Source organism: Anopheles merus, chromosome 3L (assembly GCF_017562075.2).
Source record: "Anopheles merus strain MAF chromosome 3L, AmerM5.1, whole genome shotgun sequence".
Classification (NCBI taxonomy): Eukaryota; Metazoa; Arthropoda; class Insecta; order Diptera; family Culicidae; genus Anopheles; species Anopheles merus.
In genome coordinates, this window is record NC_054085.1 from 29,416,180 (window position 1) to 29,430,191 (window position 14,012).

The following is a 14,012-nucleotide window of genomic DNA, read 5'->3' on the forward strand; positions in this document are numbered from 1 at the left end:
ATAAAAGAACAGAAAAAGAGGAAACAAAACGAACGCGAAAAGAACGGAAGCCCAGAGCAAACGGCGATAAAATTAAAACCCAAAGTACACAACTTTTGTTGCCCCCCCCACAACCGTTTGCGATTCGCATCGAGGTTCCAGGGCGACAGAGGTTCGCTTCAGCGTTCTTACTCCTCCTGCACTCCTTCTTTGCCTTTGCCTGGGGATGCTCCACTCTGTGTTCGGTGTTCTGTAGAGATGCTAAAACACCAAGGGAAGGGTAGAAAGGAGATCCCTTAAGAGAAACGCGACACTTGCCTCCGTCCCCACGTTCTCTGTCCAGCAGCGACAATGGGGTCCAGCGCGAACGCGAAGAATCTTCTTCTTGTTTAATTCCTACGTGCTCACGGCAAGCGTACGAGGGTGAAGCCAAAATTCAACCCACTCTCGCGAAGAGCAGGATGTTTGTCGTCCGGTATTCAGTGCGGGTTGGGGCGTTGATTACGGGCGGCTAAGTTTTCATAGCTAACTTGGATTTGCTTACTGTTACTGGGGTTCTTCAACGAACCCTCTCACACAGATCAGGGTTTAACCCTCTCCAGAAATGATTTCCAGAACAATTCCAAAGACTCCGATTACCAAGAATGTTTCACACAAAAGAACGACACACACACATATACACAGAAATACGCTCTAGTATATGTAAAATGCATTCGGTACGACCTAAACGAATGATCTTGAGGCCTTTGTTTGTTTACATTTATGGCATTCTACAACTGGGGGGTTTGTTTACAATTTTATCGAATTTCATCATTTAATTCACAGTGCTAGAAATATTTTCACGCCATATGGTACAAAACCGCACGCGATGGAGCTCTGCCCGTACCGTGAGTGAATAACATTACTCCAGCAATACTTTTCTGAGTTGATGTTTTTTTTCTGAGCTGTCAATGCGATCGTTGCTGTTTCGGTGATCAACTGTCAAATGCTGTAATTTTGACCCAACCTGAGCTTTGGCGAGCAAGCAAACGCGCGTTGTCTTGCAATTACAAGATGCACTTTTACCACCGATCCAGGGTAGCTAGTGCACGTTGCTGTGCAGCGTGAAAAGTGCATTACATGCGTAAACTTGCGTTCCTCCTACTGAGTAAGTGCATGCGTAAAAGTTTGGCGTAAATTTCCCACCGGAAAGGTAAGTGCTGCAAGGATACGCTTGTGATCGTTACAGCGTGTGACGTTGTTTCTTTGTTTTCCCGCCGGCAGCTATCGACAAGTGGGGCTGCAAGAGAAAGTTGCTGTGGATTGACGGTGTGACCTTACCGTGGCGTGCGAAACTGGTCCATTCGAAACTGTGCGAAACTCAAAAGCGTTTGCGCAAATTGCCTACCAGAAGGGTAAGTACGGGAAAACATAGCCCTGCGATCGTTCGAGTATGTGTGATTGATTTTTGTATATTTTTTTCGTTCTCGTCTCCAGATCTGTTTTAGTTGAGCATTAGCTGCCAAGATTCAAGCGTAATGGATGATTATTCGAGTGAACCGGACGCCCGCAGCGACGATTCAAGCGATCAAGCAGAAACCGCCGAAGCGCCCGGCAACTACAACAACATCCAGGAGCTCGATCCAACCGATTTGGATCACGCTGAGCAAGATGCAGAATGTTTTGCCACCGGCAATCCGGAGGTGCCCTTCGAAATGTGCCGACAGTGTGGTGCTCACTGTCTCGACCCAACAGACGAAGGGCAGCGGCAAATTCATCACGCGCACTGCTCTTTGGAGCAGCAGCTTAGAAACGACCATTTGCTTGAGCTAGACATTTCCCGCGACAAAACGTGCTACATTTGTCTGGAAGTGGTGATGAAGAAGGCGGCCCGGAAGCGACGGTTCGGCATACTGCCGAACTGTAGCCACACCTTCTGCCTAAGCTGCATCCGGCTGTGGCGCAAATCCGACAAGGATAGGGTCAGGCGCGCCTGCCCGGTGTGCCGAGTCCGGTCCAACTTTGTCTTCCCCAGCTACTTTTGGATCGAGGATGAAGCGGCAAAGCAGCAAGTTATTCAGGACTATAAACACGGTTGCAGTCTGACGGATTGCAAACACTTCGGCAAGGGTGCCGGAGTTTGTCCGTTTGGTTCGAAATGTTTCTACCGTCATGCACTTCCGTCCGGCGAGCTGGTCGCTAAAAGCAAACCGAACCGTAAAGCCAGACGGAAGCGCTGGCCTGCTGCTGAACCGGAAGCGTTTGCACCGGCGGGAATGCTTTGGCAGCAGTATGACGACGGCTTATCGTGGGATTAATGGGGCGCAAAGGGGTCTACATTCTTCGGTCAAAAAGGTGTAGGATACAGGAATGGTTAGTTTAAACATTTCATTACAATAAAAGTAAATCATTACCATCAACAAGGTTGCACAAAACACGCGTATAGAGCGTTTGCCAGTCGCAATGCACCTCCACTTTATATAGGAATTTCCCGATATAAAGGAAAAGGAAAACATAATGGAACTTAGACTATATTAATTAATGAATTTGTTATTTGTATTACAAATTGCTGAAAGAACTCAAATCTAGTAAATCGCGTATATCTTGTATGGCGTACATCGGGTCATACCTGTGCTTTTCTCCATCTAGTAATGGCAAATCCTGTGTCCTACATCCCTGGCTGCTTGATAAGTGTCTAGGGTACTTAATAGGGATCGTAAATGTTGTGTCTCACTCTAAGCTTCAAGCATTGCTATGCATTTTTGAGTGTACGCTACGTGTGACGTTGATTAATACCTACTGCAGGCGCTTCCTTTCGCAATACGTTAACAATTAGAGTTGCGAAAATGAAGTTTTCGTCAGAATCGATTCCGGCTAGCTCCAAAGTTTGCCAGAATTTGCTCCGGAATCGGAATTGGTTGTGGAATCGGAACCGGGTCCGGAATCGAAATCGGCTCCGGAATCGGAACTGCTTCCGAAATCAGAACCTGCTTCAAAATCGGGGTCGGTTTCGGCATATCCTTAAGGATAGTTGATAGTTGTCGAATGATACTACGTACTACAGATCACGTGAACGGTATTGTGAAGTTTTACATCCAGGGTTAGTAGTCATTAATTAATTGAAAAAAAAACTATATTTTTCACAGTACATAATGTCCCCGGGATACGCTTTTAATGTGTACCGAGAAGAAACCGCGTATAATTCACGCTCGGTAATCCGCACTTGATCGAGTGTGATGTGTTTTTTTTTTATTTCTTTTTTTTTGTCTACATTATCCAATCACACAGTTTTCAGCCAAAATAGAGCTAATTTTCATGTAATTTTGTATGTTGTATGTATAATTTTGTTAGCCAATAAATGAATTACTTGATATGATTCTGACTAAAGGTTACAATTTTACACGTTTTGAATGGTTTTTAATTCGATTCGACCACAATGGAAATTATTTTGCATTTGACCATGTTGAAGTGAACAATTGATCCTAGTATCCTATGAGAAGCTGTTGTATTTATTGAAGGATATACAATTATTATTCCTCTTTCAACCACCAAACAGCGAAGGAGTTTTAGCTCCGTTAAAAGACAATTGGTAGGTCAAAACAGTACAATTTGTTCAAAGAATTGTCAAATTAAGAAAACCGCGTATCTCTCGGGGACTACATGTACATATTAAAGTGTGAGAACATAATTATTTATTAATTATTTTAAGCAATGTTTGTCACATTTTCGCTAAAAAAAAAACAAACGTTTAAAATAATATTTTGATATTTCAAAAAATATGTTTTATCATTATTCCAGAGACTTAGCAATCCTGCATCATTTTATGGATATGTGTAGCCGTGAGCTGATTTGTTCGCTGGGGAAGCCACTTTAGTTAGCGCCTGTCGCCGGCACTCCAAATTACTCGACGCGTTCCGCACACCACTACACGCTTGAGCCAGTTCGGAAGAATCCACTTGAAAGTGTGTTCCGTTTGCGAACTACCGACATTCGACGAATAAGCTGCTAAAGTGAAGGTGGTATTAGAAGCGCTGCAACTATTTTCTATCTGTAAACATTAGAAGCTACATCTTCGAGCCGATTAAACGTTGTAAGACGTAACAAAACAAATCGCTGTAAGTATACTAAAACAATGGCCCCGGACGCTTTGTGGCAAGCATGATTTCCTCGCGCCCTCCACAGAACGGATGCAAACATGCCGACCTTCCTGAAGTGCGACCTGTGCGACAAGTTTTGCCTTGCCGTGGGTGACAACGATCAGAACCGCCGGCACAAGGCCCGCTGCACTAGCGCGCAGGTGCAGGAGATAGACAAGGTGTTTTCGCGCAAGAAAACGTGCGACATCTGCTTGGAGGTGGTGCTGGAAAAGAATCCACCCGCTGAGCGCCGGTTTGGCATACTGCCCAAATGTAAGCACACGTTCTGCGTAAGCTGTATCAAAACCTGGCGCAGTACGACCGAGTACCCCGACACTGTTCGGAAGGGATGCCCGATCTGTCGCGTACATTCGAGCTTTTTCTTTCCCTGCAAAGTTTGGGCGGAGGACGAGCAGGAGAAGAAGCGCCTGTACGCAATTCACAGATCGTTTCTCAAAAAGATAGACTGCAAGCGCTACAACCGAGGTGCCGGTGCGTGTCCGTTTGGTGAGCGATGTCATTTCCGGCATGCGCGAGCTGCTGAAGTAACGATTTGCTTATAAAGACAGCCGTAGAAGACACAAGCCATGATAGTTCAGTGGCAGGGAACTTCTCTGGCCTTGGAAAAGGATGTTAGAGTTTTAGCACGTTAGAAATTCTAGAGTGAATTAATATACGATATGCGTTTGCGTTATCGATCATTACCATTCGTTTGCTTTTCGGTAGGCTAGGTAACAAATTCTACGAAAGGTTGGAATTTTAATTTTACACATACTGTTTTACACATACTGAAAGCGGAACAATTACTCAATTGATGATTATTTAATCAGCTAACTAAACTGGTGTAATAGCTACGTAATAGCTGAACAGTTTCGAGCGGTTGCATTCGGGTCAACACCATTCACACGCGATAGTAGCCTCGTTTTTCATGAACTCTTTCTAACAATAAAACATTAAACATATAGGATTAAGTTTAGTACTGTCGAGATTTTGCGTTCTGTTCAATCTAGGCATGGGACAATTGTGCGAGACCTATGCCGCACACTCAGTTCATTATAGTGTGCGGTTGATCGCCGCACGCGAAAAAGTGAACGGGTAGGTCTTCCGCACGCATACAGAACTAACTGAAATGTGCTCTGAAAGAGATGCAAGATAACTGTCGGTGTCATAGACTGAACGAAAAAAAACATTCGTTTTGGGTCGGCAGAATTTGTCACACACAACGACACAAGAAGATCGATCGCACTTTGCGCAAGAAAGAATGCACATATTGCTAGCGTGGTCAGATTGATCAATCGCACACAGCCGCACAAAAAGAACTCCTGCCGCACACAGACCCCATTCTGAGTGAGAAAGAACACTCATAGCCGATGGGTCATTCGCACACAGCCGCACGCGTGTTCAGTTGGGTCTGTCGCACACTACCGCACAAAAAGAACTCTTGTCGCACACTGCCGCACGCGCGTTCTGTTAGTTCGGTCGCTCACTGCTGCACGCGTATTCAGTGGGGTCAGTCGCACACTACCGCACGAAAAGAGCTCTTATCGCACACTGCCGCACGCGCGTTCAGTTAGTTCAGTCGCACACTGCCGCACTCGTATTCAGTGGGGTCAGTCGCACACTACCGCACAAAAAGAGCTCTTGTCGCACACTGTCGCACGCGCGTTCAGTTAGTTCAGTCGCACAAAAAGAACTCGTTAAGCGCACAGCAACATAAAAAAGAAAGCTTGTAGATTTTACTCATTTATATTAGCTTTTGTTACAAATCAACTTAAGTATATACAGTTTGTTCTAAAGCTACGTTTTCTAAGTTCTTGTGTGCAATTAGTATAATTGGCTCAAAGGATTCTCAAATGCAAGATAAATTACTGTTTTACCAAAAATTTTAGAGCCTCTTAAAAACCAGAAATTTTCAAATTTTCTGCATGAATTGTGATACATAAATGGTTTAATGTAAAAACCTAGTTACCTAGTTATGTATGAACCGCGTATCTCGGACTGACGGTATTTATAATTAAAAATGCAGCCTTAAAAGCAATAACTTTTTGTTCTTGCATTAAAATCTCGATAAAATTAAACATAATATTTAAAAAAATGGTACTTAGCTACAATTGAGCGACTGACCTACCGCACGCGTTCAGTTCATCATACTGAACGAACTACATCGCACGCGTTCACTGAAAAGAATCAAATTGCCCAAGCCTAGTTCAATCATCCGAGTGATTTTAAAAGCAACAAATCACATTTTCAACGTATCCTGCAGTGGACGACCATCTTTAAGTTCCTCTGTCCCACAAAAAACGACCATCTTTCCATGAACTCTGTGTAAGTGATGTAAAACAACTCATTTATAACAATAACATAACACCTTGCATCAAAAATACATTTAAATTTGCGGATTGATGCCTAAAAATTGCGATTTTGTACTCTTACGGATATCATATACTACGTATCTCAAAAATACTCTGTAAAATACAACACACAAGGACAAGGAGCAGAATCTAAGACCACGTGCATTAATGTGCAAAAACGGAACAGACAAATATCAAAAGGATATTTGATCATTGTTATTCATACTGTTGGGGATTTACGTTCTGAAAACCAAACCGTACCTTACGTATAAGATCGCTCAGTTAAACCCATGAAAAATGTGGCATAAAGACTCAGGCTCTAGAAAGTCGGCGGAATCATCGGAAAGATCTGATATAACTGAACCTCATGTATCAAGGTTAGTATTTCTGCTTTGTGTCTGGATTTCGACTTGACAAGGCACCGTCCAATGCGAGAAGATCTTTTGCATTCGTTCTAATTCCTATAGGATTCTCACATTCTAAAGGTCGCATTAGACCTTGCGTGAAAGTGAACGTGAAATTCCTGCTCTATTTCATTAAATATTTATCGGAATATGGCTTATGGCACACCAAAACAAAGGATATTCAATTCCTCAACTATTTATATTGAAAACATGCTAAAAAATCAATCAAATGCATTTCCTTATTATTATGTATAATTTTTTCACCGTGAACAAAGCGGGAAATCACTAGGAAATGCATTTAATTAATAGTAATAGTAAATATTAATAATTTATAGTCTGAATAGTTGGGGGATTAAATATTATTTCTTTTGGTGCACGATAAGCCCTATTCAGATAAAAATTTATTGAAAAATAGCAGAAAACCCGTAAATTTCACGTTCAATTTCACCGGAACTGAATTCCGGACTTAAGGAGAAATGGCTGATTAATCCTAGATAGAGTAGGATCACATAATTTTGATCAAAGATGTTGAATTCGATTACATGTACACTATAAGTTCAATTTGTTTTGAATATTGCTTTGCTTATTTAACCCACGATCGACGATCGGTCGACACATAATGGAAACCTAAGTTGTGCACAATTGAGATTCCCATAGGATGTTCCTGGTAGATTAGATTCCAATAGGATGGTCATACTTTTCCCATTACAATGAATGTTACACCTGCAAAACAAATACACATTGCATTTAGCTCATTGATATGTGTTGTTTGTATGTCTTTTTTCTTTTCTTTACACACCCAATTACATATCTTAACACAATGGCACACCCCTTATCACACACCCAGACCAAGCTGGCCTCTCAAGCTGCAAATTAAAATTCAAAATTCATGGCAAATAAATCATACCAAGCGCTCTCCTCTCTCTCTCTCTTTCTCTCTCTCTCTCTCACTCTCGACCAGTTCGGTGCTTTCGCTTCCTTATTGTACCTTCAAATTGCGAATCTTTTAATCTCCCCTTCATTTTCTCAACCACACTAGGAAAAAAGAATTATTCAAAAGTTAATTACAATCAATTAAAACAAGTGGCAATAAACATTCCAACATTAATTAAAGACATTTCCATCTGCAGTGTTTCTACTTTGTGCTGAGATCTGCTTACCGTTTTTTTTAACTTTTTTTTTGTCCGTTCTTAACTTTAACTTGTAGGGATAATCGTATTTTTTTCTTCTTCGCAAGCGTCGCTGTTTCCAACTGGTGCCACATTTTTTTCCTGCCTACTTTGATTGTCATTCCGCGGAAGCGTACTTTCCCTTACGGTCTTCTTCCTTTTTATTAATTTTCGCCGTTTTTTTTTTGTTGGGGTGCTCTTCCGCTAGGCTTACTCGGATCGGTTCGTGTTGTTGCAGCAAGAGCAGCCTCCCGCCTTTACCGTCGCCTTCGCTGGGCTGAAAAATCCTTCCTAACAAACTACCGTCATTAAAAATGAACGTAAATTTATGCTATCTTAGCAGCGGCAACTCTTCGAGACCTTCGCCGCCACCGAGCAGCAGTGGCAAAGGCAAATACGCATTCTGCCCCAAAAACTTTCCTTTAAAATGCAAATTTCATTTCCACCCTTCGCGTTCGGGGTGGGGTGCGTTCTTAGCTCGTCCTTTCCGCTTACCATCCCTGCCCCCCGATGTGTCCCTCAATCGGCAAATTTTGCTGCTTTTGTTGTTGGTTGGGGTGGCCCAATAAGAATCCTGTTGCCCGAAAGGTTTTTGCTAACAAAAAATGCGTATCCTGATGAAGAGGAAAGCGCCCTGTGTGAAGAGTGAAAGACAACAAACACACTCACACAAACATAAAAGAAGGAGAAGAAAAAACGCGTGGGACATGGACAGTGGGAGTGGGTCGGTGGGTGGGTGGGTGAGGTTAAAAAACCAGCAGCAGAGCGTAAAGTACAAAAAATCAACCCCCTCACGGTTAAATATTCTGGAAATTATTTTTCACGTCCCGTCGGTCGGTCGTCGGCGTGTCCTCTTCCTCTCCTCATTCGTGCAGCTCCACTTCGCAGCATCCCCCCCCGTCACAACATCAGTTGCGCCATCGTCCCTTCCGGTTGTTATCCTTTTTGTTCCTCTCTTCTTTCCCGCTACCTCCCCGTCGCCAGAAATTGCCACTTGCTCAACCGTGGCCCCTGGGCGGCCCAGTTTTTTCTTTCCTTTTCTGTGCCATTTAATCGCCGACACACGCACGCACCGAAACACAACGGAGGCAACACTTTGCTTTCCGTGGAGGGCGAGCGCCCCCTAAACTGCGGCTCCTTCCTGCTGCTCGGTGCGCATCGTTTGTTTCTTGCGCGCTTGTATTGCTTCTTTCTTGCGTGTGCGCTTTCGTGTTTTAATGTCTCCCCGGCCTCGTGGTGGTGGGGCCATGGAGGAAGGAGAGTTTTAAGTGAGAGTGTGCTTAAAAACAAGATCTGCCAGGGGCAGCGGGGAAAGGCGGATGGATACAAGGGACATCACCGAACTAACGGCAAAAGGCCTTTAAAACGGAAAGCCTAAAAATGGCTGAAAGGCTTCGGGGGTTGCGGGGAGGGGGGGGGGCGAATAAAAACATGGCAAGGAAAAAATGAAGCATCAAGGAAGCTGTGCGGGCAACGGAAAATCTACCCCTAATTTATCAGGGCTTCCACCCCGCCAGGTCGGCCATTGAGATGTGGTGTTGGACGCCATACTCTTGCCCCATACACTTGCCTGATGGTGGAGCTGTTTTGCTCGTCCTTTTCTCCTCCGTATTTTTGCTCCTCTCGGCGAAAGATAGCAATTTGGTATTAAAATGAAATGAAAATCGCACCCTTCTCCTAGCACCGCACGGTACGCGCACTCTTGCATTTGCGCGTTTGCGCGTGGTATGCTATGTACTCGGGTAGCGAAAGGATGATGGGTCAGCAATGCGCGAATGGCCGCTCGCGTTAGATACGCACGCGGCGGGGATGACGCGAGAAGGATGGGTTTTCGCGGACGGCCTACTACGGTGAGTGAGTTGCTCGTTTTGCAAAAGCGCACCACAAAAGAAAAAAAACGCACTCAGCCACCTGAGTAACTTGTTCGTGGCAACACGTAGGGTTATGGTTAAATTTCGATCGCTCTCGTCGCTCGCTTGTTGCGAAATCAAAGATAATTAAACATATTTTTAGAGAAAAATAACTCAAACAGATATTGAATAGTCGGAATTAACATGAATAAGTGAAATGTGTGCCAAATATGAAATTAATACATAAAAGAAAACAGTGTAGTTCAAATCAGGAACCAAAATACTAAAGACTCATGATTTTCTTGCATAAAGATGAAGAAGACGCTCTTAAAGATAGATGAAAGTTTAGTCCTGTAAAGAAGCATCACACATAATCTCCATAATTTAAAATTAACTAAAATATCAAGTATCTCTGAAGGTTTTTGAATCTGTGGCGATAAATACATCTCTAAATCATGGACGTTCAATATATCTATCGTACGTCTCAAATATGATCCTCGGGCGCAGGATCTCAAGGGATAAGCACACGAGAATACCCATGCCGTTGATCTTAGGTATCATTTATACGAGCCACGAGTTTCAAGATCGACCCATGGATGAACTATAATGTCATCAATCTTCAAGATGTTATTCAGATTTTTTTCATTAGATAAAACCTATTATAAAAACTTGTAATTAGAAAACTTATTCAACTCTCAATTAAGATATTTTATTTCAATATTTTTTCCGAAATTTCAAGTCCAGAAAGTTCCCTAGGATACTCTTATGTGCGGAAATACTAGGATTCGGAAATACACGATTTTCTTAATTTGACAGTTCTTTTAGCAACTTTAGCACTGATTTCGTGCATAAGTTGTAAAATGCAAAACAAATTCAAATCATTCAAGAAAGGTTTCACAATTTAAATCTCCAATCATAATCATGTACAATAATATATTTTGTGAATAAAAACCTATCGCTAAATTTACCCGATAATGAGTTTTATTTGGCATCCAATTGGAATTTGTGCCAATGTGCCTGTACCAAAAACAGAGAGAGGGTGGATTCTAATTCATAACTCACGAAGTTTATCTTCCGGTGTACGAAAAACTATGGAAACTTCTGAAAACTCTTGTAATGGCGTATTTCACGGATAGCCTGCACCAAGTAACATTTACAAAGTCGTCCCGCATTGATCTTTGAAAGAGTTATTTAACGCACGTATAATTCGATTCACTAATCTATGAGTGAATCACTAATCTGGGAGGCGAGTTAAGTTATTAATGAGTCCAAAAAAAAGCTGATTATAGTCATAAAAGATGGTCAAAGTCCAAGGATAGGATACTGCGATTTTATGATACCAATGAATGAAAAGCTTCAAATATACATCTCAACCACGAGCTATCATAAGAACAGCCTAATTTAGCTCGTATAGAACATTCAAATTCTTTTAAAATTTGACTGTTTTTCTCAACATTTTACAACATATTCTGTTTAACTTACAGCCGTGTCCTAAGCATCGTCCACAACACCACCAATCCACTTCTTTAGCCATTTTATGCTCAAATGTAGCGTGAAATTAAATACTGGCTGGACGCGGCCTCGGCAAATGTGGCTTGCAATTGGTTAAACCGAACCAACCCGCCACCGAAAAACAGAGACAACAACTAAAGCCGACTACCACAAACCACCTGGCCTGCGTGCATTTGTGTGAAGTGGCTTTTTAGTCACCATTTGCTGTCTGTCTAGCGCCGGCAAGTGCGGGCCACCAACGGAATGGAGCGAGTGAAATATTTGCACCCCAAAACCCCCGGCACAACCGCACAGGAAGGCACATTTAATGAATCGCGAATGGCAAATGTGGCGTAACGGCGGCGGCGGCGGCGACACTGGTCAAACGGGCGTTTGCGCGCAAGGGGGGATAATAAATTTGAAGATTTTTCATCAGCCAGCGCGAGCGGCCCTTTAGTCCTGTGTGACCGAAAGAGTGATGGAGAGACACACTGATAACACCCCCCCCCCCCCTCCTCGAAAGCCTAAGACTTTGTGCACTCGCCTTAGCGCATTAGCTGCGATGTTATAAATTATTGAATTCTTCCTTTGCACGGCCAAGCTCTCCATCCCAGTCGTGATGAAGGGGAACAACTGGACCTGGAAACGGAACTTTTGCACGAGAGGATGGAGATCCTTTTTTTTCTCCTTGATTATCACAGTGTCCTTCTTTTTTGGTCCTTCTTTTCCAACGCACACACGCACACTTTCTAAGCAATTGCAAGGAAAGGGCAACTCCTGAAAAGGTCAACCCCGTTGAAGAAGGGCATGGACAAAGCACAAGTGCGCGGACAGGGTACACGACGCGGTACGGCAACGGAGCTTTGCGTAATTTTATAATTTTTTAATCCCAAAGTAAATAAAACGGTCGAGCGCGAGGTCGGCTTTTGGGGTCGCGCGAAAAAAAAAAATGGGATTTTTATTCATTCGTCCTCTTTCGTTCTTTTTCGGGGGGACTGCTGTCGTCCAAGGATGCTCTGGTTTTTTTTGGGGGGGTTGAGGGCAGTGAGTGAAAGATTTGAATCTCCGGTTGCTTGGATGCGTCGCTTGTCGCTGGCACCACTGGGGGGTTCAAGTGGGTTTGTGTTTGCGTGGGGAGGACCAAGAAAGGATAAGTAAATAATGCAGGTTAGTTGGTGGAGGGCTGGAGAGAGAGAGAGGGAGTTTTGTATGTACACCAGCTTCACCAGAGGGAGGATAGCCAGAACCTGAAATTAAGCTAAAAGTAGGCCGACTGTAAAAGGAGAAACCCCCATACTTTGCGTGCCTACTTCGGGGAAGGTTTTTTGGATAGAGTTTTCAAAATTCCTGAAAAACAAAATGGTTTCCATCCGCACAAACTGGGACGCAATAATTGAATACTGAGATTATGGGGGGGGGATGTAAAACCTATACCACATCTACCAAATTTTATGTTGTAATTAAAAGCACTACCACCATCGCCAACCGAATGGTATTGGTACATTTGAGTGTGTAACTATAAATATAAATGTATACAATTGCATCTAATGTACAATTATTTCTGAAATTATAGAAAAACAAGATGAGAAGCTCGAATGATGAACGAAACAATGATCCGAAATACGGAATACAGGCATAATAATACGACTCTTGCTACACACGAGAACTTTTTGCGTTAATCGCAGCACGTTTTGAGACAATCGCAGCATTTTTTTTTGCGACAATCGCAGCATTTTTTGCGACAATTGCAGAACTTTTTGCGACAATCGCACAACTTGTTGCGATAATCGCAGAGCTTTTTGCGACAATCGCAGAACTTTTTGCGAAAATCGCAGCATTTTTTGCGAAAATCGCATTTTTTTTGCGAAAATCGCACAACTTGTTGCCAAAATCGCGCAACTTGTTTCGACAATCGCAACACTTTTTTCGACAATCGCTGCACTTTTTGCGACAATCGCAGCACAAAATCCATAATGAGAAACGCAATTCTAAAATTTGAAAATTCTGATATAAAATCTTATTACCAGATGAGACAGTAATTATTGAATAAAATGAGATTTTAACTTAGAAAACTCTCACATTGCGCTTCTTCAAAATACCAAATCCTAACAATGGGCTGAGATATGACGAGTTGAAGTCTTCAATTAAGATACGGGTTAACCATTTTCCCATACGCATGGCACCGCAAGACCCAGACCATAAGATACTTTCAGGACAACTAGATAAGATTGAGACGTTCGTAATTAAGGCTGGTATAATGAATTGGACGGACAGACAATTAAGACCGGACAAGGAAGTGAGTTAACTGAGTTGGAGTTTCAACATATTTCACCCATACCAAATCATGCCAATGTTTAAACGTGCCTTAGGACACGGTTTTATCATAATTCTTGTCCAATTTTGTTCCAACACAAATACGCTCAGCCCCGTGCCATTACCGGAACATCGATCCCAACTTTAGCACCGCCAGCTAAAAGCCCTTTAATGTGCCCATCCCATCCAGACTGGCCAGTGGCTTTTTTAATGGTTGGAAGATTGTTGTTTTTGCCAAACAACCAACCACACAAAAAAGGATACTTTTATTACCGAAAATTTTCACTTTGCAAATTTACATACACACACACAAACACTTACCCTCTCACTTACACTTTCT

General features: G+C 42.7%; 2 protein-coding genes and 1 long non-coding RNA gene across 3 annotated transcripts; 2 read left to right on the forward strand and 1 right to left on the reverse strand.

Moving 5' to 3' along the window:
• The first annotated feature begins 993 nt into the window (after positions 1-993).
• LOC121598494 (probable E3 ubiquitin-protein ligase makorin-2) lies at positions 994-2,534 on the forward strand. The gene is made up of 3 exons (XM_041925433.1): positions 994-1,171; positions 1,243-1,373; positions 1,456-2,534. The coding sequence occupies exon 3, from the start codon at positions 1,497-1,499 to the stop codon at positions 2,274-2,276; it is 780 nt and encodes a 259-aa protein (XP_041781367.1). The 5' UTR covers positions 994-1,171; positions 1,243-1,373; positions 1,456-1,496; the 3' UTR covers positions 2,277-2,534.
• Positions 2,535-3,454: 920 nt separating this feature from the next.
• On the forward strand, positions 3,455-5,754 carry LOC121598495 (probable E3 ubiquitin-protein ligase makorin-2). Its single transcript, XM_041925434.1, has 3 exons — positions 3,455-3,634; positions 3,757-4,073; positions 4,141-5,754. Exon 3 carries the CDS (start codon positions 4,154-4,156, stop codon positions 4,655-4,657), a length of 504 nt encoding a protein of 167 aa, XP_041781368.1. The 5' UTR covers positions 3,455-3,634; positions 3,757-4,073; positions 4,141-4,153; the 3' UTR covers positions 4,658-5,754.
• Positions 5,755-7,080: 1,326 nt separating this feature from the next.
• LOC121598497 lies at positions 7,081-8,265 on the reverse strand. Its single transcript, XR_006005578.1, has 3 exons — positions 8,010-8,265; positions 7,757-7,884; positions 7,081-7,572 (listed from the first exon to the last, which is right to left on the reverse strand). It is a non-coding gene; the product is annotated as an uncharacterized LOC121598497 (long non-coding RNA).
• Positions 8,266-14,012: the final 5,747 nt, after the last annotated feature.

Coding starts and splice junctions, on each gene's coding strand:
- LOC121598494 (XM_041925433.1), top strand. CDS start 1,497: ATGGATGATTATTCGAGTGAACCGGACGCCCGCAGCGACGATTCAAGC.
- LOC121598495 (XM_041925434.1), top strand. CDS start 4,154: ATGCCGACCTTCCTGAAGTGCGACCTGTGCGACAAGTTTTGCCTTGCC.